Source organism: Eucyclogobius newberryi, unplaced genomic scaffold, assembly GCF_026437365.1.
Source record: "Eucyclogobius newberryi isolate DKJ021-1_F unplaced genomic scaffold, fEucNew1.0.hap1 SCAF_18, whole genome shotgun sequence".
NCBI classification, from domain to species: Eukaryota; Metazoa; Chordata; class Actinopteri; order Gobiiformes; family Gobiidae; genus Eucyclogobius; species Eucyclogobius newberryi.
Window position 1 is genome coordinate 5362118 of NW_027315812.1, and position 27671 is coordinate 5389788.

At 44.8% G+C, this 27671-nt stretch overlaps 1 protein-coding gene across 1 annotated transcript in view; it reads left to right on the forward strand.

Moving 5' to 3' along the window:
* The window catches only part of drosha (drosha ribonuclease III), a 210482-nt gene that overhangs the window by 151013 nt on the left and 31798 nt on the right, over positions 1–27671 (forward strand). Inside the window, exons 26-28 of the mRNA XM_072450415.1 lie at positions 15388–15493; positions 20949–21090; positions 23429–23511. Of these exons, the coding sequence (XP_072306516.1) occupies positions 15388–15493; positions 20949–21090; positions 23429–23511 (331 nt within the window). The remainder of the gene's footprint in view (positions 1–15387; positions 15494–20948; positions 21091–23428; positions 23512–27671) is intronic.

Here is a 27671-nt window from a genome sequence, read left to right on the forward strand (position 1 = left end):
GGCCAAGGCGCAGGTGCTCTCTCAGGAGATTCGCACCTTGCTGGACAAGGGGGCGATAGTTCATGTGGACCCCCTGCTGGATCCACAGGGCTTTTATTCCCGTTATTTTTTAGTACCCAAGAAGACGGGCGATTTACGCCCAGTTCTGGACCTCAGGGGTCTAAATATGTTTTTAAAGGTACTCCCTTTCAGAATGTTGGCGGTCAGACAAGTGCTCCAGGCGATCTCCCCAGGCGACTGGTTCACAACAGTAGACCTGAAGGATGCATATTTTCATGTCCCCACTGCACCGCCACATTGGAAGTTTCTCCGCTTTGCTTTCCGGGGAGAACACTTCCAGTTTAGGGTCCTGCCATTCGGGTTATCTCTGTCCCCTCGAGTGTTTACAAGGTGCGTCGCTGCAGCCCTGTCCCCCTTGCAGGCCCAGGGGTTGCGGATTCTGCCCTATCTGGACGACTGGCTCATTTGTGCGCCCAGCCACGAGCAGGCGCTTCAAGATACAGAGACTGTGCTCAGGCACGTGGCCAACTTGGGGCTGCGGGTGAACTTGGCAAAGAGCTGCCTTGTGCCGTCACAGGTAGCAACTTTCCTCGGCATGGTCCTCGACTCCCATACAGCGACTGCACGCCCTTCGCCCAAGCGGGTGGACGATATTTTGGGAATGTTGCGGGACTTTCGACAGGGGAGTTCTCTTCCCTACGTCTTGTTCCTAAGCCTCTTGGGCAAGCTGACTGCGGCCACAACGGTGGTTCCTCTGGGGCTGCTGTCTTTGCGCCCCCTTCAGATGTGGCTCAACAGCCTACACCTGGACCCCACACGTCAGGATCACAGGCGGCAGCGGCTACCCGTATCTCCCCAATGCCGGGTGTCTCTATGCAGGTGGCGGAACGAGGCCTTTATGACACAGGGCGTTCTGCTGGGGCCTCTTCCTTCCAGACGGGAGGTTGTGTACACCGACGCATCCCTCCTAGGCTGGGGTGCGACATGGCAGGCACGGATGGTGCAAGGGTCATGGTCCCAGAGGCAGAGCAGGCTGCACATCAATGTGCTGGAGTTCTTGGCTGTCGAGCTAGCGCTGCGCCATTTCTTGCCACACCTGCGCGGCCGTCATGTCATGGTACGGTCCGACAACACCAGTGTGGTTTTTCACATAAATCACCAGGGCGGCACTGGGTCGGTGACCCTGTTCAGGATTGCACAACGGGTCCTGACTTGGGCTACCCCGCGCCTTGCCAGTCTGAGCGCTGTTCACATTCCGGGGGTTTGGAATGTGTCCGCGGACTTCGTGTCTCGCCATCGGCCGCTGCCGGGGGACTGGCAGCTTCACCCGGAGCTGGTGAGGGGCATTTGGGAGACCTTCGGCAGGGCACAGGTGGATCTTTTTGCCTCCCGCGACGCGACACACTGCCCTCAGTGGTTCTCGCTGGCGGACAGGGCCATCCCACTGGGTCAGGACGCACTGGCTCACGACTGGCCGAGGACGATGCTTTATGCATTTCCCCCATTCCCCCTGATTCATCAGACGCTTCTCAGGGTCTTTCAGGAGGGCCACAGTCTCCTGCTTGTGGCCCCGTTTTGGCCAGGGAGGACATGGTTTCCTTTGATACGCAGGCTCTGCTACGGCACAGCGAGACGTCTCCCCCCCAGGCGGGATCTCCTCTCTCAACTAGGCTCAACTAGGGGGTCAGATTCTGCACCCCAATCCCGAGCGCCTGAAGCTCTGGGTATGGCCGCTGCAGGGCCCGGCCTGACCTTCTCGAGGTACACCGGGGAGATTGGGAACACAATAAGCAATGCTCGTGCCCGGTCTACCCGTCTTCTGTATTCCTGCAAGTGGAACTGTTTGACGCCTGGTGTCGCATAAGCGGGGAGGATCCAGTGCATTGTGCTGTGTCAACGGTGCTCGCATTCCTGCAGGAGCTACTTGGCCAGGGGCGCTCTCCATCTACCCTGTAGGTATACATTGCCGCAATTTCTTGTGGGCATGTGGGGTGGAATGGTTTCTCGGTTGGCCGTAACCAAGATATTTCCCTTTTTCTAAAGGGTGCTCGGCGTTTGCATCCGCCGGCCCGGTCTGTGGCCCCGGCGTGGGACCTGTCCCTGGTGCTGGAGGCGTTGCGATCCTCTCCATTTGAGCCTCTGTCGCAGGTTGACCTTAAATGGCTGTCAATGAAGACGGCATTCCTTCTGGCGATGGCCTCTGCGAAGCGGGTGAGTGAGCTCCAGGCTTTGTCCGTGGCTGACTCCTGTTTTCGTTGGCACCCCGGCAACTCTGGGGTTTCCCTTTGGCCAAATATAGATTAGGGGGACAACCGGCCGCTACAACTTGCACGTTTTGGTGTGGGATCTGCCGCCGAACAGCTGTGTCCTGTCCGTGCGCTTGAGGCATATGTGCGTGCTACAGCGTTGATACGCAAATCTGAGAGCCTGTTTGTTTGTTTTGCCGGCCCGCGCAAGGGCCAGGCTCTCTCCAAACAGCGTCTCGCGCGCTGGATTGTTGATGTAATCACGGAAGCCTATACTCGACAAGGGCGACCGTTGCCGTCCGGGGTGAGGTGCCACTCCACAAGGGGGCTCTCAACTTCGTGGGCCGCTATGAACGGGGTGTCCTTGGACGTGATCTGTGTGGCGGCCTCTTGGACATCCCCGAATACATTTGCAAGATTCTACAGAGTGAATGTGGTTTCTCCACAACCGCTGGAAGAGGTTCTCCGGCAACACTCTTCTGCGTCCCATTGAGGTATGGTTTTGTCTATTCCTCGGAACCCTGCTGGTATTCGTCATCCAGTGCTTTATGAACCGCCTCTGGCAGTCAGTAGGGATGAAATAGAACGAAAGTTACGACTGTAACTACGATTCTATGAATCCCGGATGACCGCCAGAGCATCCGGTCCCTCGGAATTCTCGTGCTTTGCGAGAAGGTTTCCAGGGACTGAGCTCCCGGTGTCACGTGACTATATAGACTCACGTGAGCCACCGGGGGGTCAAAGGTGACTTTTTTGTTATTAATTCTCGACCTGTGTATGCGCAAGGATGATCATCCAGTGCTTTATGCACCGCCTCTGGCGGTCATCCGGGATTCATAGAACCGTAGTTACAGTCGTAACTTTCTTTTTTGACTATTTTAATAATGGTTAAACTCATGACACATGAGGTTTTTTCACAAAGACAGATGCAATGTTTAGTCACAATGTCAAAAAAAGAGCATAAATTTGATAATTTTGAACAACAATAGTCTGTTTTTGTCCCTCTATAAGTCGTCAATCACCATAGTTACACCTTTTTTGGCTATAAACAATCTTGGTTTGCAATAGAATCAAATTTACTGATCCAAAGAAAGATATCTGACGTGTTGACTACTAAAATAATGGTTAGTTTTAGTTTTCATATTTGCGATTTGCCAGTTACAACCTTCCAGACTTCAAACTTTCCCATCGTTGTTCCGAATCGTTCACCTCAAACGTTCGATCTCCGTCGCCCTTCGCTTATTTCGCCGCCCGCGACTCTGAATGTCCTGTTCAAAAGCCTGGCTCTGGTCTGGTCGTAATCCCGGTCTTTCACAGCTCAAAAGACTCGAGGGCCGCAGGGACCCTCACCCCCGCCCACGCGTCCCCCCCGCCCCTCACCCAGCGGCCTCATGGGAAATACGGCCCCTTCGCCGCATTGTCTGGGCTCCGCTTTCGTCCGTGTCGCTCGTGTCAGTCATTCTCCACCCGCCGTCGTCGAGCTTTTGGAGATGCAATGTCCAAAAAAGGGCGACGGAGGAATAAAACTGTCAAAACAGACGTACAGAATGTGTTTGTCGGCGTTTAAAAAGAAAAGAAAAGCACTTGTGTCGTCGCCAATACCGTGCTCCGCCTCCAGATTGCACATGATTCAGGTTCATCTCTAATATCTTGTTTACTACTTGTACGTTTGGCGATTAATCGACAAATCGTGACTGTAGAAAGTCATGGAAAAGTGACACTATTGTTTTTCAATCATCGTCATGGTTACCTGGACTGTACGGACTCTAGAACAAGACATTTTAGAACACAAACAGCGGCGTTTTTGAACCAAAATGTCATGAAATGAATAAACTGTTCCAGATTGTAATTCATAATATACTTCTGTTCTGTTAATATTCTCTAGTTAGAAGCGTTCAGTCGCCGTATTTCAGCCTTTATTGGGTTAAAAATAAAGGGTTCTAACTAGGACTAAACCAGGACCAAACCAGGACTAAACCAGGAAATTTAAAAGCTGAAACTTCCGCAGAACTTTGGAGCGTCTCGTCCGAAGGTCGAGCGTAACTGGGTCGCTCCGAGCAGACGTCGAGAAACGGGTCAAAGGTTTTGTGACGGACGAGCGCGGGAGGGGGAGGAGCAACGAGGGTTTTTTAAAGGGTCTGGACCGGGGGTGAACTTTGACCCGGAGCTTTATCGGCCAAACTGAGGACGAAGTGACGCCAAAGGAGAGACGACCTCGTTTGAAACCGAGACAAACGATAAAACGAGTTAAATATAGACTTGAGACATCACCGTGGTGAAATAAATGTGAGAAACGCAACTGAAAATGTGTATAAATGTTTTTAACCACAAAACAACTTAAAAATACTGTGTTTTCCTGAGTATAAGTCGCACCAGCCAAAAAATGCATAATAGAGAAGAAACAAACATATATAAGTCGCACTGGAGTATGAAATGCAGTTGCAAGTGTGAAAATAACAAATAATATCACATATAAGTCGCTCCAGAGTATAAGTATAAATAAAAGTATAAGTCACACCCCGGCCAAAACTATGAAAAAAGGTGCAACTTATAGTCCAGAAAATACGGTAACATAAAAAAAAAAGCATTAAAGGCAACATTTAACAGCAAGCATAAGACTTTTTCACATTGACAGCTAACATTAATTGACGTTGACGAACAACACGCATTGATATCGACAGAAAAAGAAAGAGGGCAGATAAAAGGGATAAAAACAAACAACTGAAAGAGAAGGATTAAGTGAGTTGGACAGGAGCAGTTGCACTCGCCGAGACTGGTGTGAAATGTCATGTTCTGCCTTAAGATTTTGATGAAAAACCTTCTTAATTTGTACATTTTCTCAATCAAGAAGCTTACTTTCTGCATATTTAATCTTTATCTGATTAAAATATGTTAAAAAGGGGAATTCACAGTAGAATAATTAGGGCTGAAAACAATTATTTTCATAGTCGACTTGTCAACAATTAGTCTGAAACTTTTTAGTAAAATTTGTACACAAAAAAAACAAAACACTGAACTTTTCTGTGTGTTTCTAATCGTATTTGAGTGTTTTAACTTTGTCTCTACAAAAACATCGTCTGATATTCGTCTAAGAATCGCCCTCAGTGTTTTTCTTTGTAAATCAGACGCTTTTAAGGCCGTGAAAGTGTTTGAGGTCAGAGCTGCACGTCAGCGTAGACCGTCCATTTCCACCGCCCCGTATTTGACCGCGAGGCCCGCACTGATGCATCGTGGGAGAGCGGCGCGTCGGCCAGACACTGTGATGCGTTCGCCCGTATGGCCCTGTCTATTTCCTGGAATTTGCCCCGTTTACAACCAAAGCTGTGGATTTGAGACAAGCATCGAGTCTTTTGAAATTCACATTGATTTATTTGTTTTTTTGTTGTCTTTTCTGGATTTGTTTGTTACCGTCACATTTTGCTTTGGAAGGAGAGTATTGGTTAGATTTATATAGTTAACTTGCAGAAATAGATGCATCAGTTTCTTTGATCGTTTAAGTCCAGACGCTGCAGGTGAATACAAAAAAATCTGAAGTTCAAACTTGTCACTTTTAAACTTGTCCCATCTTTTACTCACATACATTTAAGAAAGTTTTCCATTAGGCCATGTTTTCAAATAGAAATAAGGCATTTTACGTGTGAAAATGGCGAAAAATTGCACACAATTGGGACATTTAAATCTGAAAAAATCTAAAAAGTTTACATTTCTTGCTTCTCTTTGTACATGTACATACAACAACAACAAAACTACATTTTGGATTATTTATTTAATTTTGGTGTCAAATTTCACCATTTTTTATTTTAAACTTTAATTAATCAGGCTTGGATTTAGATGTCAACAAATCCTTCTGTTAAGTACAAGAATGTAAAGTCACTAAAACACCCTTTTTTGGTACAATTTCTAATATAAACTATGGATGAAATGAGAAAATTGAATCTCTTTAGGAGCAGACTGGACGATGCTTTGTAAATGAGGCCCCTCCACTCTAAAATACGGTACTTGTGTCCTTCTGTACGTTTTGCTTGAGATCCTAAGAACTTTTTTGCTTTTGCCACGCTCCTAAAGAACTGTCTTCAAAACTACCGGTGAACAAACTTGACCCGTAAATGTTCTGCTTTTCTCTCTCGCTCTAACCTGATTGGCCTTTTCCGTTGGCCGCAGCGCTGACAAGACGCCGTGTAAATCTGCGTTTTGTTTTTTTACGGCTGACCTTTTGCGGCCGATTCGTCACGCGTTATACTTATTAGCTCGCCTGTTTTTTGTACTGTCCTTACGTGACTCTGGTCCACTTTCAACTGCTGATTTTTAAATGTGCGCGGGTGAAAGATGACTTATGTTCACGATAACAGTGTTTGGTGTGTGTGTTTACGGCAAATAATGCAAACTTCTGGTGACGTGTCTCCGTGAATCGATGGGTTTTTAGAGAAACCGTTGTATTCGGAAAACAAAGAACAATGCATTTCAATATAACTTGTTCATTTTGGTCTTTGCCGCGTTAGTTTAGCACTTTAGCAACGTTTTCCTTGTCAAAACCAGATCAAAAACCGACCAATCACAAAGAAATCGTTGCACCAGCCAAAAAATGCATAGTAGAGAAGAAAAAAACATATATAAGTTGCTCTGGAGTATAGGAAGTTTAAGTATAAGTCGCACCCCTTCCAAAACTATGAAAAAAGGTGCGACTTATAGTCCGAAAATTACGGTACATCCATCTACAGTCTACGAAAAGTCTGAGGAATAAAGTCACAAAGACATATCATGACCTCATGGGCTTTGTAACACCAAAGCAATGGAAGGAGTTCTTTTACGGACTACGACAGAGTCTGAGGACTACGAAAAGTCTGAGGAATAAAGTCTGGCGGTAATGCAACAATTGGATGCCAACCGCCATAAAACAACAACAACAACAACAACAACATCCATCGGACGGAACCGTTTACGTGACATTTCTATTGTCTGACAACTCCAGAAATCAGATAACGATCAGATTTTTGGTACACATGGAATCATAGCCACTGTAGAACAACATGCTATTACCATTAAGAATATAGATTTTAGTTTAAGTATAATCACACCAGTTTAACACTAATAATTGTCATATTCTAAAACACACAAATGCAAACTAGACTTTTTTCAGCTTTTAACCATGTTCTAACATCCTTCCCTCATCAAAAACATATCTGGAGTCGTGTTTAGCTTCATTCACACTTGTTTTATTACTGCCGTTCACGAGCTCATCTTCCCTGAGCTTCACAAAAACACTAAAATTTCCCAGATTCGTGACGTCAAAATGAGTCGTGGAGCTCGTCTGTGCCGTTTCCAAGTCCATAAATCTCCATGAATCATCACCGGACCCGTTCTGAGCATTTCTACCTCAAATCGCCTTCGTTACAACTGCGCGTTTTGTTCATTTCCCCGCTGCAATTCCTTCTCTTGCCAGTAGAGGGAGCGCCAACGCCAAACCCTGATCCCTGTAACGCCTTTGCTTAGTCTAAGTTCTAAAACATGAGATGCCAAAGTAGAAATGGTCAGAAACACGTTTAATTGTTAATAAAAACACAATTGATGCAGAATATGTGTCCTTTAAGATGAATTACGTTTAATAATTGGCGTTATTCTTAAATTTATACTTATATACTTATACTGCAGAGCGACTTATGTGATATTATTTGTTATTTTCACACTTGCAACCGCATTTCATACTCAGTGCCACTTATGTTTTTTTCTTCTTTATTATGCATTTTTTAGCTGGTGCGACTTATACTCCGGAAAATACGGCATTGAAGTAATTACAAAAACTAAGATGTCAAAAACCTTTAATAATATAATAACACAATGTCAGTAAGTTCAGAATGAGTTCATAACTGATCCTAACGACATATTCTTCCCTCTATTTGAAGCCGTTTAATTCAAAACCACTATTATGATGTCATTTGGAGACAAAAGTAGAATTCCTCCCGTAAACTATATTTGCACAGCTCGTTCTCTCTGATCCCCGAGGTTTTTTTTCCTTTTGTGCGGAGGATTTTTCACTTTGAATGATTAACTGGGAGCCCGTGTTTGACTCCTGTTGCATCTGTTCGTTTAGTTTGAGGAGGGAAAAGACAAGAGAGCCGAGTGTTAAAAGGACTAATCTCCCACGCGGGGCCCTCGAATTAACACGCCGCACTTTAGACCGAGATATTATTCCATTAGCGCGTTTCAGAAAGAGGGGGAAAAAACGGTGGAATAAAAATTGTTCCGGCTTTGTTTCCCTTATCGGCGCCGCCGCCGCTAATAGGTTAATTTCGCTTTGAGAACCGTTATTAAAATTGCTGTGTAAATTTCACTTTTCACAGTTTTTGACGGCTTAATTGTTCCGTCTTAAATCGGCGTTTTGTCCACTGTATCGTTTAGTATTCATTCATTCGCTCCTTGGTCAAAACGCTACCGGCGTAGACGCGACTCGGCCCGGGGCGGTTCGGCGTGAACGTGGCACCGTCGCCGCGCAATTGGCCTTTCCTGCCGCGCGACCCATCGCCGAAGAAACGGCGCGCGACCCATCGCCGAAGAAACGGCGCGCGACCCATCGCCGAAAGAAACGCCGCGCGACCCATCGCCACCCATCGCCGAAGAAACACCGCTCGACCCATCGCCGAAGAAACACCGCTCGACCCATCGCCGAAGAAACGCCGCGCGACCAATCGCCGAAGAAACGCCGCACGACCCATCGCCGAAAAAACGTCGCGCGACCCATTGCCACCCATCGCCGAAGAAACACTGCTCGACCCATCGCCGAAGAAACACCGCTCGACCCATCGCCGAAGAAACACCGCTCGACCCATCGCCGAAGAAACGCCGCGCGACCAATCGCCGAAGAAACGCCGCACGACCCATCGCCGAAAAAACGTTGCGCGACCCATCGCCACCCATCGCCGAAGAAACACCGCTCCACCCATCGCCGAAGAAACACCGCTCGACCCATCGCCGAAGAAACACCGCTTGACCCATCGCCGAACTAAGGAACATTGTCACCGAATTGAACGTTTTTGCGAGTCCCTGTGATGGTTAAAGATGTCGTTTTGGGGCGTTAGAAGCGTTCGCGTCGCCCCCTGCTGTCTGTAGACAGTAGTCTCGATCTATGTCTGAAAATAAGTCTCTTTACTTGTGACGGCGAAAAGCTGAGGCTCTGATTCCTAGTTCGACGTTCTATGTTTCGCTTCAGTTTCGCCCCGTTCTCGTAGACGGCTTCAATCAACTTCTGAGGTGTTTTGAGTAATTGCGTCTGTCGATGAACCAAACGCTTCCTCGGCTCCGGTCCCAGTCCTGTCCAAACGTGTTACATTTGACAGGCTTTTGCCGCTCTTGTTTTCCGACTGATCTGAACTTGTGAAGTCCAGCATCAAGGGCTCTTTTATCTTCGGGAAGTGGACGTGCACATGTGCGTTTCATCCGCTGCTTATGACACATTAACATCCAGCTTTCATTCATGGATCAAAGGCCAAAATAAATGACTTCTTTTTTGTTTTTCAGTGTTAAGTGCCATCCCACGCTGGCTAAAGGTTTACTTCTAAGCTTTTACCTATGTGATATCGGCGCTGTGACCTCGGCGCCGTGTGTGATCGTATCCCACGGTTACAGCGCCATATGCTTTTATACTGGTCCAGGACCCCATTTCTCCACGGGCCATAAACGCCTCCTATAAACGGCGACCTTTTGTCTTTGCGCAGTTCAGTCAGTGTGGGAGTCTGGGAGTGTAGAAGAGTAGAAGAGTAGAAGAGTAGAAGTGTGGGAGTGTAGAAGAGTAGAAGAGTAGAAGTGTGGGAGTGTAGAAGAGTAGAAGTGTAGAAGTGTGGGAGTGTGGGAGTGTGGGAGTGTAGAAGTGTGGAAGCGTAGAAGTGTGGGAGTGTAGAAGAGTAGAAGTGTGGGAGTGTAGAAGAGTAGAAGTGTAGAAGTGTGGGAGTGTGGGAGTGTAGAAGTGTGGAAGCGTAGAAGTGTGGGAGTGTAGAAGTGTGGAAGCGTAGAAGTGTGGGAGTGTGGGAGTGTAGAAGTGTGGAAGCGTAGAAGTGTGGGAGTGTAGAAGAGTAGAAGTGTGGGAGTGTAGAAGAGTAGAAGTGTAGAAGTGTGGGAGTGTAGAAGTGTGGAAGCGTAGAAGTGTGGGAGTGTGGGAGTGTAGAAGTGTGGAAGCGTAGAAGTGTGGGAGTGTAGAAGTGTGGGAGTGTAGAAGAGTAGAAGTGTGGGAGTGTAGAAGTGTGGAAGCGTAGAAGTGTGGGAGTGTGGGAGTGTAGAAGTGTGGAAGCGTAGAAGTGTGGGAGTGTAGAAGAGTAGAAGTGAGGGAGTGTAGAAGAGTAGAAGAGTGGGAGTCTGGGAGTGTAGAAGAGTATAAGTGTGGGAGTGTAGAAGAGTATAAGTGTGGGAGTGTGGGAGTGTGGATGTGTGGAAGAGTAGAAAAGTAGAAGTGTGGGAGTGTAGAAGTGTTGAAGTGTGGGAGTGTAGAAGAGTATAAGTGTGGGAGTGTGGGAGTGTGGAAGTGTGGAAGAGTAGAAAAGTAGAAGTGTGGGAGTGTAGAAGTGTTGAAGTGTGGGAGTGTAGAAGTGTAGAAGTGTTGAAGTGTGGGAGTGTTGAAGTGTGGGAGTGTTGAAGTGTGGAAGAGTAGAAGAGTAGAAGAGTAGAAGTGTGGGAGTGTAGAAGTGTAGAAGTGTTGAAGTGTGGGAGTGTGGGAGTGTAGAAGTGTGGAAGCGTAGAAGTGTGGGAGTGTTGAAGAGTAGAAGTGTGGGAGTGTAGAAGAGTAGAAGTGTAGAAGTGTGGGAGTGTGGGAGTGTAGAAGTTTGGAAGCGTAGAAGTGTGGGAGTGTGGGAGTGTAGAAGTGTGGAAGCGTAGAAGTGTGGGAGTGTAGAAGAGTAGAAGTGTGGGAGTGTAGAAGAGTAGAAGTGTAGAAGTGTGGGAGTGTGGGAGTGTAGAAGTGTGGAAGCGTAGAAGTGTGGGAGTGTAGAAGAGTAGAAGTGTGGGAGTGTAGAAGAGTAGAAGTGTAGAAGTGTGGGAGTGTAGAAGTGTGGAAGCGTAGAAGTGTGGGAGTGTGGGAGTGTAGAAGTGTGGAAGCGTAGAAGTGTGGGAGTGTAGAAGAGTAGAAGTGAGGGAGTGTAGAAGAGTAGAAGAGTGGGAGTCTAGGAGTGTAGAAGAGTATAAGTGTGGGAGTGTAGAAGAGTATAAGTGTGGGAGTGTGGGAGTGTGGAAGTGTGGAAGAGTAGAAAAGTAGAAGTGTGGGAGTGTAGAAGTGTTGAAGTGTGGAAGAGTAGAAGTGTAGAAGTGTTGAAGTGTGGAAGCGTGGGAGTATTGAAGTGTGGGAGTGTAGAAGTGTAGAAGTGTTGAAGTGTGGGAGTGTTGAAGTGTGGAAGTGTGGGAGTGTTGAAGTGTGGAAGAGTAGAAGAGTAGAAGTGTGGGAGTGTAGAAGTGTGGGAGTGTGGAAGTGTGGGAGTGTAGAAGTGTAGAAGTGTTGAAGTGTGGGAGTGTTGAAGTGTGGAAGAGTAGAAGAGTAGAAGTGTGGGAGTGTAGAAGTGTAGAAGTGTTGAAGTGTGGAAGTGTGGGAGTGTAGAAGTGTGGAAGCGTAGAAGTGTGGGAGTGTAGAAGTGTGGAAGCGTAGAAGTGTGGGAGTGTGGGAGTGTAGAAGTGTGGAAGCGTGGGAGTGTTGAAGTGTGGAAGTGTGGGAGTGTAGAAGTGTAGAAGTGTGGAAGTGTGGGAGTGTTGAAGTGTGGAAGTGTGGGAGTGTAGAAGTGTGGAAGCGTGGGAGTGTTGAAGTGTGGAAGCGTGGGAGTGTTGAAGTGTGGAAGTGTGGGAGTGTAGAAGTGTAGAAGTGTGGGAGTGTTGAAGAGTAGAAGTGTGGGAGTGTAGAAGTGTTGAAGTGTGGAAGTGTGGGAGTGTAGAAGTGTGGAAGCGTGGGAGTGTTGAAGTGTGGAAGCGTGGGAGTGTTGAAGTGTGGAAGCGTGGGAGTGTTGAAGTGTGGGAGTGTAGAAGTGTAGAAGTGTGGATGTTTAGTAGTGTAGTGGAAGTGTAGTAGATTTGTGTAGTAGGTGCTTTTAAAACTGTAGATTTAAAAGTACAGTTGTGGTGAACTTGAATATATATTTAAAAAAAAGTTAAAATGAGGTTTATTTGTGTTATTTATTTGATCTATTTGACAGACGTGTCACATTTGTCTGACAGATAAACCTGGACTAATGCGTTCATAAACAGACAACAACACCAGAAGGTTGTAGTTTCAGTTTGCGGTTGTTTATTTCCAAAGGTTCACGTTTGACGCTATAAATTGACTAAAATCCTGTTACCGTTTGCTTTTAGTTAATATTGAGCAATTTCACTTGGTTTTTCAAGAGATTTGTAAGAAAACATTTTTATTCAAGGGACAAATTCTGTTTTTAAAATTTGTGAAATAACAGCTTTAATATTGCACATTAATTTTCAATTTGTGACATGTTTTGGAACCAAGACAAAAAGCCCAATTATGAAACCTATTTTTCAAACCGAGTGTAGGCGCTAACCACGCGGCGCAGCTAACGTGTATTTATCCACTTCCCAAAGCCACTTTAATTGGCGGCTTTTAACGGGCGGCTTTTAACGGGCGGCTTTTAACGGGCGCATTGTGCGTTGTGAGTAACAGTAGAGCTGAAGGACTAAATGAAGTATTTCCTGGTTGAGTAACAGTAGAGATGAAGTACTAAATTAAGTGTTTCCTGGTTGAGTAACAGTAGAGATGAAGTACTAAATGAAGTATTTCCTGGTTGAGTAACAGTAGAGCTGAAGGACTAAATGAAGTATTTCCTGGTTGAGTAACAGTAGAGATGAAGTACTAAATGAAGTATTTCCTGGTTGAGTAACAGTAGAGATGAAGTACTAAATTAAGTATTTCCTGGTTGAGTAACAGTAGAGATGAAGTACTAAATGAAGTATTTCCTGGTTGAGTAACAGTAGAGCTGAAGGACTAAATGAAGTATTTCCTGGTTGAGTAACAGTAGAGCTGAAGGACTAAATGAAGTATTTCCTGGTTGAGTAACAGTAGAGATGAAGTACTAAATGAAGTATTTCCTGGTTGAGTAACAGTAGAGATGAAGTACTAAATTAAGTATTTCCTGGCTGAGTAACAGTAGAGCTGAAGGACTAAATGAAGTATTTCCTGGTTGAGTAACAGTAGAGATGAAGTACTAAATGAAGTATTTCCTGGTTGAGTAACAGTAGAGCTGAAGGACTAAATGAAGTATTTCCTGGTTGAGTAACAGTAGAGCTGAAGTACTAAATTAAGTATTTCCTGGCTGAGTAACAGTAGAGCTGAAGGACTAAATTAAGTATTTCCTGGTTGAGTAACAGTAGAGATGAAGTACTAAATGAAGTATTTCCTGGTTGAGTAACAGTAGAGCTGAAGGACTAAATGAAGTATTTCCTGGTTGAGTAACAGTAGAGATGAAGTACTAAATGAAGTATTTCCTGGTTGAGTAACAGTAGAGCTGAAGGACTAAATGAAGTATTTCCTGGTTGAGTAACAGTAGAGCTGAAGTACTAAATGAAGTATTTCCTGGTTGAGTAACAGTAGAGATGAAGTACTAAATGAAGTATTTCCTGGTTGAGTAACAGTAGAGCTGAAGGACTAAATGAAGTATTTCCTGGTTGAGTAACAGTAGAGATGAAGTACTAAATGAAGTATTTCCTGGTTGAGTAACAGTAGAGATGAAGTACTAAATTAAGTATTTCCTGGCTGAGTAACAGTAGAGCTGAAGGACTAAATGAAGTATTTCCTGGTTGAGTAACAGTAGAGATGAAGTACTAAATTAAGTATTTCCTGGTTGAGTAACAGTAGAGATGAAGTACTAAATGAAGTATTTCCTGGTTGAGTAACAGTAGAGCTGAAGTACTAAATTAAGTATTTCCTGGTTGAGTAACAGTAGAGCTGAAGGACTAAACGAAGTATTTCCTGGTTGAGTAACAGTAGAGATGAAGTACTAAATGAAGTATTTCCTGGTTGAGTAACAGTAGAGCTGAAGGACTAAATGAAGTATTTCCTGGTTGACTAACAGTAGAGCTGAAGTACTAAATTAAGTATTTCCTGGCTGAGTAACAGTAGAGCTGAAGGACTAAATTAAGTATTTCCTGGTTGAGTAACAGTAGAGATGAAGTACTAAATGAAGTATTTCCTGATTGAGTAACAGTAGAGATGAAGTACTAAATGAAGTATTTCCTGGTTGAGTAACAGTAGAGCTGAAGGACTAAATGAAGTATTTCCTGGTTGAGTAACAGTAGAGCTGAAGGACTAACTGAAGTATTTCCTGGTTGAGTAACAGTAGAGATGAAGTACTAAATGAAGTATTTTCTGGTTGACTAACAGTAGAGCTGAAGGACTAAATGAGGTATTTCCTGGTTGAGTAACAGTAGAGATGAAGTACTAAATGAAGTATTTCCTGATTGACTCACAGTAGAGATGCAGTACTAAATGAAGTATTTCCTGGTTGACTCACAGTAGAGCTGAAGGACTAAATGAAGTATTTCCTGGTTGAGTAACAGTAGAGCTGAAGGACTAAATGAAGTATTTCCTGGTTGAGTAACAGTAGAGATGAAGTACTAAATGAAGTATTTCCTGGTTGAGTAACAGTAGAGCTGAAGTACTAAATGAAGTATTTCCTGGTTGACTCACAGTAGAGCTGAAGGACTAAATGAAGTATTTCCTGGTTGAGTAACAGTAGAGCTGAATGACTAAATGAAGTATTTCCTGGTTGAGTAACAGTAGAGATGAAGTACTAAATTAAGTATTTCCTGGTTGACTAACAGTAGAGCTGAAGGACTAAATAAAGTATTTCCTTGCTGACTCACAGTAGAGATGAAGTACTAAATTAAGTATTTCCTGGTTGACTAACAGTAGAGCTGAAGGACTATATGAAGTATTTCCTGGTTGACTCACAGTAGAGATGAAGTACTAAATGAAGTATTTCCTGGTTGAGTAACAGTAGAGCTGAAGTACTAAATGAAGTATTTCCTGGTTGACTCACAGTAGAGCTGAAGGACTAAATGAAGGATTTCCTGGTTGACTAACAGTAGAGCTGAAGGACTAAATGAAGTATTTCCTGGTTGAGTAACAGTAGAGATGAAGTACTAAATGAAGTATTTCCTGGTTGTGTTGCAGAGGTCACAACCAGAGGATGGAGTTCCTGGGCGACTCCATCATGCAGCTCGTGGCCACAGAGTATCTGTTCATTCACTTTCCCGATCACCACGAGGGACATTTAACGGTAAGTGCACGTTTAAGGTTTGATCTGCTGAAAGTGTTGAAGGTAAAGGGTGTGGTCACTATGGCAACAGGTAAATGTATCTTATAAAACTGATCCAACTGTCAAATCAGACATTTTCAGAACATAATCACATTTTTAACATCTTCAATAATTATTGACGTTTGACATCTGATAAAGCTCATAACCTCCAGAATTCAGTCATAGAGTTGATTTTACAATGTTTTTCTGTTTTAAACTCTTGAAGTATTGTTATTATTGTTAGCATAGTATTATGGTGGGGAAAAATACTTTGCAAGTTTAAGTAGTATTAAAGGACAAATAATTAGCATTATTTCTATTATCCGCCTTTAAACTCCCGAGAACCTTCAATTTGGCTTCTAATGTTTTAATACTAAAAATGTTCTAAAAAACAATCTACATCTGTGTCTCCGCCGTTTCCCGCTCCATCTCCAGTGCCAGGAGACGGAGCCAAAGTTCTTTATTAGTGACACAGGTTAATAATAAAGAACTGGGAAGCTTTCCTCGAGATGCGAGGTTGACACGCTGTCGTTCTGAACGTGATTGAGACGGAAGAAAGTCTCAGAGCGAATCTGGAGATGAGTCATGGAGTTAAAAACAGCAGAAGATTCTCCGAGACGCGTCACAGGTAGAATATGACATCACAGGTAGACTATGACATCACAGGTAGAATATGACATCACAGATGGAGGAGATTTAGAACGGAGTGTTTCTGAGGCTCGGAGGGGAGATGACTTTGTGTGAATGAAGCTAAACGTGCTCCAGCCGAGTTTGTGACGAGGAAGAGAGCGAGAACAGGGTTAAAAAGTACATTCAGCAGAATGTGTCCTTTACGGAAAGTAACCTAATATTGGTTAGATATTGGGAAACGGCCCAAGTATACTTTTTTTTTCTCTCTTTTTCTCCTTCTTTATACAGCTGTATTTTTTGATTGGATTCTTTAGTCCTACTTTAGACCTTTTTAGACCTGGTTTGGACCTGGTTTAGTCCTGGTTTAGTCCTGGTTTGGACCTGGTTTTGTCCTAATTTAGTCCTGGTTTTGGACCTGGTTTAGGCCTGTTTTAGTCCTGGTTTAGACCTGGTTTAGACCTGGTTTAGACCTGGTTTAGTCCTGGCTTAGACCTGGCTTAGACCTGGTTTAGCCTGTGTTTAGTCCTGGTTTAGACCTGGTTTAGTCCTGGTTCAGACCATGTTTTTTCCTGGTTTAGACCATGTTTTGTCCTTGTTTAGTCCTGCTTTAGTCCTGGTTTAGTCCTGGTTCAGACCATGTTTAGTCCTAGTTTAGTCCATGTTTAGTCCTAGTTTAGTCCTGGTTTAGTCCATGTTTAGTCCATGTTTAGTCCTGCTTTAGTCCTGCTTTAGTCCTGCTTTAGTCCATGTTTAGTCCTGCTTTAGTCTTGCTTTAGTCCTGGTTTAGTCCTGGTTTAGTCCTGCTTTAGTCCTGGTTTAGTCCATGTTTAGTCCATGTTTAGTCCTGCTTTAGTCCTGCTTTAGTCCTGCTTTAGTCCTGCTTTAGTCCTGCTTTAGTCCTGCTTTAGTCCATGTTTAGTCCTGCTTTAGTCTTGCTTTAGTCCTGCTTTAGTCCTGGTTTAGTCCTGCTTTAGTCTTGCTTTAGTCTTGCTTTAGTCCTGCTTTAGTCCTGCTTTAGTCTTGCTTTAGTCCTGCTTTAGTCCTGCTTTAGTCCTGCTTTAGTCCCGCTTTAGTCCTGCTTTAGTCCTGCTTTAGTCCCGCTTTAGTCCTGCTTTAGTCCTGCTGCTCTTTGGTTCCCTGAACTCGTCTTGAACTGAGCACAAACAGAACTCTAATATTTCTACATTTGTGTTTCTTTCTTTAGCTCTTGAGTGAACGTTCCTTTGCTCTGCTCCATCAGACGCTTCTCCAAATGTACTTTTCCCGTCTCGTTGGACGAGGACACATCTCAGCACGACAAATCCCCTCATATTTTATTCCATTTGCCGCTTTCCGTGTTTTCCGAGCTAAATTTAACCCGTTTCCTTGTTTTCGCCGTGCGCTCCGTAAACGCCGGCCGCTCCGAACATCCCGGGCACGATGTAAAATTTAACACAATCTCCTCCAAACATCTGCGACTGCGTTTCTCCTTCTGTACGCCATGAATTATTCCTCTTTCCGTTTCTGTTTACGCCATTATATTTAGTTGTTTATGTCCCGTAAATGTCCAGCAAGTAAAAGCAAACAAACAAAATGTACATACCGTATTTTCCGGACTATAAGCCGCACCTTTTTTCATATTTTTGGGTGTGGATGCGACTTATACTTATATTTGTACTTATACTCCGGAGCGACTTATATGTGATAAATACCGTATTTTCAGGACTATAAGATTTTCATAGTTTTGGCCGGGGTGCGACTTATACTTATATTTATACTTATATACATTTACTCCGGAGCTGTGATATTATTTGTTATTTTCACTCCATTGCGACTTATATAGGTTTGTTTTTTTCTCTATCATGCATATTTTAACGGGTGCGACTTATACTCCAGTGCCACTTATAGTCCGGAAAATACGGTAATGACTTTAAAGGACAAACATTATGCAAAACTGACTTATTTTTGAGCTTTTAACCTTCGTTCCCTCGTCAAAAACACACCTGGAGTTGTGTTTATCCATATTCACATAAGTCCTCTCCCTCCGAGCCTCCGAAAAAATCCAGATTTCTGACGTCAAAGTTAAAGATCTGGCGCTCGCCGTTTTTAAACTCCATAAATCCTCGCCCTTGCACGTGTATCTGGCCGTTGTAGTGTCCTCCTCTGCCAGTAGATGGGGCACGTTTGTCGCCCTTTCCTGCGGTGGAACTTGGCATTCTGTTGTTTTTCTCCCCCGTCTCCGCGGCGACTTGTACCTGTTCTTTCTGACAGCGGACACTGGACCCTGACATGTGACACGCTCTGTTTGTTTGTCCTCCGCCGCCTTCTCGCTCGCTCCGTTTTCTCCCTCTCCAAATGTTGTTTTGCTCGCTTGTTTTTGCCGTTGAGGGGATCATCTCTGCCAAAAGTTGAATAAATGTGCGGTTCAGTCCTCACCCACGTCTGAGCCTTTATTTGTCCTTTAAAATCCCAAACAAGCACCAAGTAACGACTGAGAATTCATCTTTCATCCAATTATGGTAATGAGCAGAATGACCCCCCAAGAGGTCACAAAAGACCCCACGACTACATCCAAAGACCTCACTGTCCTCAGTTACGGTCAGAGTTTATGACCGCTCCATAAGAAAGACTGAAGTAAAACTACATGGAAATGAAATGAATGACTTGAAGGAAACGGCGTGCGTGAGCTACAGCCCCGCCTCTACACTTAGCTCGACGAATCGCATCGTCTCTCGTCTCCGCAGATTTCCGTCTCTTCTGAGCTCGAACACAGTCTTTCTCTGTGTCATGTTTGTCCTGTGACTGAAGGAACTCGCTAAACACCGACATATCAACCACACATGTGCAGCCAGGGAAACGTGCTGCCATGGGAACGAGGCTGCAGGTGTGCAGTGGGACGCAGGGAATGACTGACATGTGGGAGAACTACACGAGGAAATGAGAGATCGCTCGCTAAAAAGCCTCTATTATTCCTTTAAGTCGGTGGCACGATCATTAAAAGGCGGTTCCTGCTCGAAAACCCTCCAATTACAACAATTCTGGATTCAATTCTTCATCATGTGTGTTCTAAACATGTTTTTCATCATGTGTGTGTTAAACATGTTCTTGTGTGTTCTAAGCATGTTCTTCATCATGTGTGTTCTAAGCATGTTCTTCATCATGTGTGTGTTAAACATGTTCATCATGTGTGTTCTAAACATGTTCTTCATCATGTGTGTTCTAAACATGTTCTTCATCATGTGTGTGTTAAACATGTTCTTGTGTGTTCTAAGCATGTTCTTCATCATGTGTGTTCTAAGCATGTTCTTCATCATGTGTGTGTTAAACATGTTCATCATCATGTGTGTTCTAAACATGTTCTTCATCATGTGTGTTCTAAACATGTTCTTGTGTGTTCTAAGCATGTTCTTCATCATGTGTGTTCTAAGCATGTTCTTCATTATGTGTGTTCTAAGCATGTTCTTCATCATGTGTGTTCTAAGCATGTTCTTCATCATGTGTGTTCTAAGCATGTTCTTCATCATGTGTGTTCTAAACATGCTCTTCATCATGTGTGTTCTAAGCATGTTCTTCATCATGTGTGTTCTAAGCATGGTCATCATGTGTGCTCTAAGCATGTTCTTCATCATGTGTGTTCTAAGCATGTTCTTCATCATGTGTGTTCTAAACATGCTCTTCATCATGTGTGTTCTAAGCATGTTCTTCATCATGTGTGTTCTAAGCATGTTCGTCATGTGTGTTCTAAGCATGTTCTTCATCATGTGTGTTCTAAGCATGTTCGTCATGTGTGTTTTAAGCATGTTCTTCATGTGTGTTCTAAGCATGTTCTTCATCATGTGTGTTCTAAGCATGTTCTTCATCATGTTTGTTCTAAGCATGTTCTTTATCATGTGTGTTCTAAGCATGTTCTTCATCATGTGTGTTCTAAACATGTTCTTCATCATGTGTGTTCTAAGCATGTTCTTCATCATGTGTGTTCTAAGCATGTTCTTCACCATGTGTGTTCTAAGCATGTTCTTCATCATGTGTGTGTTAAACATGTTCTTGTGTGTTCTAAACATGTTCTTCATCATGTGTGTTCTAAGCATGTTCTTCATCATGTGTGTGTTAAACATGTTCATCATCATGTGTGTTCTAAACATGTTCTTCATCATGTGTGTTCTAAACATGTTCTTGTGTGTTCTAAGCATGTTCTTCATCATGTGTGTTCTAAGCATGTTCTTCATCATGTGTGCTCTAAGCATGTTCTTCATCATGTGTGTTCTAAACATGTTCTTCATCATGTGTGTTCTAAGCATGTTCTTCATCATGTGTGTTCTAAGCATGTTCATCATGTGTGCTCTAAGCATGTTCTTCATCATGTGTGTTCTAAACATGTTCTTCATCATGTGTGTTCTAAGCATGTTCTTCATCATGTGTGTTCTAAGCATGTTCTTCATCATGTGTGTTCTAAGCATGTTCTTCATCATGTGTGTTCTAAGCATGTTCTTCACCATGTGTGTTCTAAGCATGTTCTTCATCATGTGTGTTCTAAGCATGTTCTTCGTCATGTGTGTTCTAAGCATGTTCGTCATGTGTGTTTTAAGCATGTTCTTCATGTGTGTTCTAAGCATGTTCTTCATCATGTGTGTTCTAAGCATGTTCTTCATCATGTGTGTTCTAAGCATGTTCTTCATCATGTGTGTTCTAAGCATGTTCTTCATCATGTCTGTTCTAAGCATGTTCTTCATCATGTGTGTTCTAAGCATGTTCTTCATCATGTGTGTTCTAAGCATGTTCTTCATCATGTGTGTTCTAAGCATGTTCTTCATCATGTGTGTGTCTTCAGCTCCTGCGCAGTTCTCTGGTGAATAATCGCACTCAGGCCAAAGTGGCGGAGGAGCTCGGGATGCAGGACTTCGCCATCACCAACGACAAAACCAAACGTCCCGTGGCTCTGAGGACCAAGACGCTCGCCGACCTGCTCGAGTGTACGTACCACACCCACACCTACACCCACACCTAAACCCACACCACGCCCACACCCACACCTAAACCCACACCACGCCCACACCCACACCCCGGCCGACCTGCTCGAGTGTACGTACCACACCCACACCTACACCCACACCTAAACCCACACCACGCCCACACCACGCCCACACCCACGCCTACACCCACACCCACACCACACCCACACCATGCCCACACCCACACCCCGGCCGACCTGCTCGAGTGTACGTACCACACCCACACCCACGCCCACGCCTACACCCACGCCTACACCCACACCTACACCCCGGCCGACCTGCTGGAGTGTATGTACCACCCCCACAGCCACGCCCACACCCACACCCCGTAAATACTGCTCAAGTGTACGTACCCACACCCCGGCTGACGTGTAAATACTGAGGACGAGGAGAAGTAATAAAGAAAACGTGTAAAACGATGATCTGTCAGTTTGAAGCGTCCCGTTCATCTCCTTTGTGCTCCTTTGTCTTCTCGTCTCTGTCGCTGATGTGTTGACGCGCACCAAAGGCGTTTTAGTTCATGGTTCTTTGAAAAGCGCAAGCACTTAAGCCGCCGCCGCCGCCGCGGGCACAAACAGCGTGCTTGGTGCCACTCCTCCTCCTCTAACGAGAGCTCACAGCCGCCGACTCCAAACGCCGCCTGAGGAATCACAAATAAGTGGTCGTTTTAAAGACGGGGACACAAAAATATATTAACCCGGCTCAGATCTGGCTCCTGACGGGATTAAAGCCTCGTGTTTGTCACGGCGCACGAGGAGTCAAGGCTATAACCACACTGTAGTTGTACTGGTTAGCTGAGGCTAGCGCTACATGCTAGCAGTGTTTCTGTCACAGGAAGTCAAGGAAAGAGAAATGTGGAGGTGTTTCTGACCTCATCTGCTGATTGGACCAGCATGAGTTTGCTGTGGTCACATGTTTGTGTTTCCTGTGGTCACATGTTTCATTATAAATAGTCTCTTGATTGGCTCTAGCTTTGTCAGTGTTCGTCTCAGTCTCAGGTTCAGTTTCAGTGTCTGTAAAACGTATATTCAAATCTCACACGACTTTGATATTGCAGTCATTACGTTGCATCTGAAAATCCTTTCCAATATTGTCCATATTTTATGTATGATTTTCACATGTGCCTCACGTGTCGGACGTGTTCATTCGTCGGAAAACGACGCCCAGAACACGCGGCGACGGACGGACGTTTCGCCTCAAATTTCCCGAAATGAGAAAACCAAATCCTGATCTGTTTTTGTATTAAATTGTCCATTTCTAATGCATGAGCCGCGTCGACAAACACACCAGCGCCTTCATATCATCTGCCTTTTAGATTCTCCTGCCAGCGAGGAGCGTGCGGGCGGGCGGCGGGGCGGGGGGCCGGGCGGGGTAGCGGCGACGAGGATCGGGCGGGGCGACGACACCGAGGTCACGTCTTTAAATGAGTCCTCCGCATAAACGTGTTTTCGCGCCCGGCGGCGAAATCCCAGGAAATATTGCTTCATCACTCGTCCGTCTGCAGATGACGCTCACATCGCCGTGTCGCCGTGACGATCCGCTCTGTCGCCGTGACGATCCGTGCGGTCAGAAGAGCGATTGACCTCAGAGAGACCGCCAGTTTGTGTCGGGGGGTGGAGCTAACGCGTGAACATAAACGATGTCAAAATAAAAGCATTGAGACGAGGAATGTTCTGATCAGGGTTATTCAGGCCTAGAGCTGTCAATCAATGACTTTTAAATCATCAAATACAGGTTTAAATATGGCGACTGAAGACCTCTAGATTGAGAATATTTACGAATAAAGTGTGTTATTGCTGAAAATACAAAATAGTTCATTACTTTTTTGACATTTGGGTTCAATAACGCCACCGTAAAACTCATGAAACTCTTTCCGTGTGAGTTTTATGAATCCAGATACATAAAAAAATATACTAATATTCACGATCTGTCTGATCCTGTTTTTATTTCGTTATTTATATTCAAAAAATACTTCTGGAAAATACGCTAATTATTTCCATAATCTGACCCAAAATACACAAAAAGATCAAAAAATCCCTCAAGAACAACATTGATTTTACAGAAAAATACAAAGAAAGTGCAAATTTATACATTTATACGTGAAGAAAAACCAAGAATGAATCACTCAAAAACCTCCCTCAAACTCATTGTCTCGTCTCCTTTTCGCCATTTTCCCTTTACATCTTCACAATCCCAATAACCAAACATCTGACCGTCTTGACCCTCTTGACCGTCCCAGAGCAGAAGGTCTTTGTGAAACGTCGAGGACAAACAGTGACTCAGTGTTTGTCGTTCGCAGCCTTCATCGCGGCGCTTTACATCGACAAGGACCTGGAGTTCGTGCACACCTTTATGAACGTCTGCTTCTTCCCACGACTCAAGGTATTTCACTATTTCTGTTTATTTTACCGTCACCGCGGCGACGTTCTCCAAAGTGAAGATTGTTAGTTTTTTGCCGCTCGTTTTGGTTCACAAGGTCTTTCTTTATAAAGGAAAATGTGACCGTTTTACCAGATAAATTCAGTTTCCTCGCTCAGATGATGGTGTCGCAAACTATTCTTTTTTTAATTGTTGTGTTTTTCATGTTAAAGTTAATTACCGTATTTTCAGCACTATAAGGCTCACTCAAAAAACGACAATGCTTCTTATATATGGATTGATTCAGGTTGTGTTTACTGACCTCGAAGCGATGTTTGTGTGTTTGTGTGACTTAATGCGCTTTATAATCCAGTGCGCCCTATAATGCGGAGAATACGGTAAATACATTTTAAATAATAGTTAAAAAAATAATAATAATAATAGTTTTATTTTGGATTTTTTTTAGTAGAAATATAGCGCATCACCTCCAAGTGTAATGGGAGCTTACTTTAGTCTAGCCAATCTGTGAATAGAATGAATTATGCAACTTAAAGTGTATTTTTATTTGTATATTTTTTTGGCAATTTAATTTAGTTTTAAAAATTGGTTAAGATATATATTTTTTAAATTCAAATTTTAAGCAATATTTTGTCTTTAAGCCGTATATTTTCTTGACCGTGTTTCCTCTTCCAATTCCACACGTTAGCTCCAGTGCACTGTCAATGGGGGAGTTGGCGTTAGCCTCCAAATATCGCTAACTATGAAAAACCCGGGTTGTTTTGGGCGACGGACAAATCGCGTCAACAACGAAGCAACAGTTTGACGAGGAAATGTGTGTTTTTGTTTCACCAAGCGCCACAAATCCTTCATTTAAGAGTAAAGTTTAGACGTTAGCTGGAAGTTAGCTTAATACTCGCCGGAAGATGCAACAAACGGATAAATGACGAACACTGAATACTATCAAGTATTTGTATTTATCTCTACCGTAAGTGCTCTGACATGACCACAGGATAAGAAGAGTATACGCAACATATTTAAACAAAGAAACTTGCATTTTTATCAGTAAAAAGTCAGATTATACTCGAGCCTTCTCTTTTCCGTTGCCGTGGAGATAAATCACAGAATGAATTGAACGATAAATGTTTTTGTCGCGCACTAAAGCCCTGACGAAAGTCTTCTAAACACGTCAGTCCTGGAAAAGTCTGTAAAACATGTACTATTATAACAAAACCTTTTGGACTTTTATATCTGCGGCTTGAAGCGCCCCCTACAGGCCGGACGACTCATTGAACTAAAACACAGTTAAGATAAATATATTCTGAATTTAGCTAAAAATAATACAAATGTTATCCCAGAATTGCACATTTTGTAGGTTTATAATTTCACTTCCTGTTTGTAATTGATGACATCACAGTAGGAAATTACCCAGCAAACACTGGGCCAAAACTCATCTTTTTTTCTTTTTTTTTTTGACAAATAAAAATATATAAGAGCGACTTTATTTTGTTGAATTCATGTTTAGAGTAAAAAAAAAGTTGTTTCTTTTGTGTAAATTCTAAACGTTGACTGGAATGAGTGTCCCTGGTGTGATGTCACTTCCTGTCATTTTTCTACAGATTTTTCTAAGTTTTCTCCACAAATACCTGCTCGATTGGTATAAAACTATAATTTATATGTACAACAAGTATAAATACACCTAATAAAGTCACACTTAGCATATCGTAAAAACCCGTCATAGGCACTTTAATTTCCTGTTAATATTTGGAAATATTTGTCTGTTTTTTGGGGAAAGATTGTACATTTCACGCAGCATTTTCCTCTCGATTCTTCCCGTCGTTCTTCTGGTTCTTCTTCCCACCAGTGCAGCTTTAGCCTCATCAATAGCCTTTGCCTCGCTCTCTCTTTCGATCAATGAAATCGCCTGCCGAACACGGCTAGCTTCCCCTGATAGCGGTCGCTAATGGTCGCCCCGTAATGGCGCCGGCATCGACGCGGACCTGAGCGTTACCCAAATTGTTGCTATTTTCGTCGCCGTTAAATGTGGAATCGCAGGCGCGTCGAAATTATCGGCGCGCTAATCTCACTCCGGTGTGTTTCGCCATCGATCCGTGAAGTATTTTTTTATTTTTTTGTGCCCGCGACGGCTCCTCGGAAACGCATCGAGCCGGGCGCCGTGATTGGTCCAGATGTTGGGAGGAGATAGTTGATGGCGTTTCGAAAGAGTGTGTGTGTGTGTGTGTGTGTGTGTGTGTGTGTGTGTGTGTGTGTGTGTGTGTGAATAACAGTTTTAGGAGCACTTTCGGATAATCTGAGGCCGATTAAAGGTGTCACGCATCTGTCTGGTCGCCGCGCTGTGAAAGGCGTCGGCGCCATCAGAGAGGTCAGAGGAAGCAGCGCCGAAATGAGCCACAAACGTGAAGAGACATCGGCCTGTGCTCGTTTGAGGGACTGAACTTCACGTTATTGTCCGTAACGACTCTGCAGCCATTTTGAATAGTGTTTGTTTTTTAAAAGAGAAAGAAAAACAGACATAAATCAGTCCTGAGGCCCACATCCTGCCACACCCTCTCCAACAGTCTGCCTCCTGCTGCCACATCCTCTCCAACAGTCTGTCTCCTGCTGCCACATCCTCTCCAACAGTCTGCCTCCTGCTGCCACATCCTCTCCAACAGTCTGCCTCCTGCTGCCACATCCTCTCCAACAGTCTGCCTCCTGCTGCCACATCCTCTCCAACAGTCTGCCTCCTGCTGCCACATCCTCTCCAACAGTCTGTCTCCTGCTGCCACATCCTCTCCAACAGTCTGCCTCCTGCTGCCACATCCTCTCCAACAGTCTGTCTCCTGCTGCCACATCCTCTCCAACAGTCTGCCTCCTGCTGCCACATCCTCTCCAACAGTCTGTCTCCTGCAGCCACATCCTCTCCAACAGTCTGTCTCCCGCTGCCACATCCTCTCCAACAGTCTGCCTCCTGCTGCCACATCCTCTCCAACAGTCTGCCTCCTGCTGCCACATCCTCTCCAACAGTCTGCCTCCTGCTGCCACATCCTCTCCAACAGTCTGCCTCCTGCTGCCACATCCTCTCCAACAGTCTGTCTCCTGCTGCCACATCCTCTCCAACAGTCTGCCTCCTGCTGCCACATCCTCTCCAACAGTCTGTCTCCTGCTGCCACATCCTCTCCAACAGTCTGCCTCCTGCTGCCACATCCTCTCCAACAGTCTGTCTCCTGCTGCCACATCCTCTCCAACAGTCTGCCTCCTGCTGCCACATCCTCTCCAACAGTCTGCCTCCTGCTGCCACATCCTCTCCAACAGTCTGTCTCCTGCTGCCACATCCTCTCCAACAGTCTGTCTCCTGCTGCCACATCCTCTCCAACAGTCTGCCTCCAGCCGCCACATCCTCTCCAACAGTCTGCCTCCTGCTGCCACATCCTCTCCAACAGTCTGCCTCCTGCTGCCACATCCTCTCCAACAGTCTGCCTCCTGCTCCCACATCCTCTCCAACAGTCTGCCTCCTGCCGCCACATCCTCTCCAACAGTCTGCCTCCTGCCCCCACATCCTCTCCAACAGTCTGCCTCCTGCCGCCACATCCTCTCCAACAGTCTGCCTCCTGCTGCCACATCCTCTCCAACAGTCTGCCTCCTGCTGCCACATCCTCTCCAACAGTCTGCCTCCTGCTGCCACATCCTCTCCAACAGTCTGTCTCCTGCTGCCACATCCTCTCCAACAGTCTGCCTCCTGCTGCCACATCCTCTCCAACAGTCTGCCTCCTGCTGCCACATCCTCTCCAACAGTCTGTCTCCTGCTGCCACATCCTCTCCAACAGTCTGCCTCCTGCTGCCACATCCTCTCCAACAGTCTGCCTCCTGCCACCACATCCTCTCCAACAGTCTGCCTCCTGCCCCCACATCCTCTCCAACAGTCTGCCTCCTGCCACCACATCCTCTCCAACAGTCTGCCTCCTGCCCCCACATCCTCTCCAACAGTCTGCCTCCTGCTGCCACATCCTCTCCAACAGTCTGTCTCCTGCTGCCACATCCTCTCCAACAGTCTGCCTCCTGCTGCCACATCCTCTCCAACAGTCTGCCTCCTGCTGCCACATCCTCTCCAACAGTCTGTCTCCTGCAGCCACATCCTCTCCAACAGTCTGTCTCCCGCTGCCACATCCTCTCCAACAGTCTGCCTC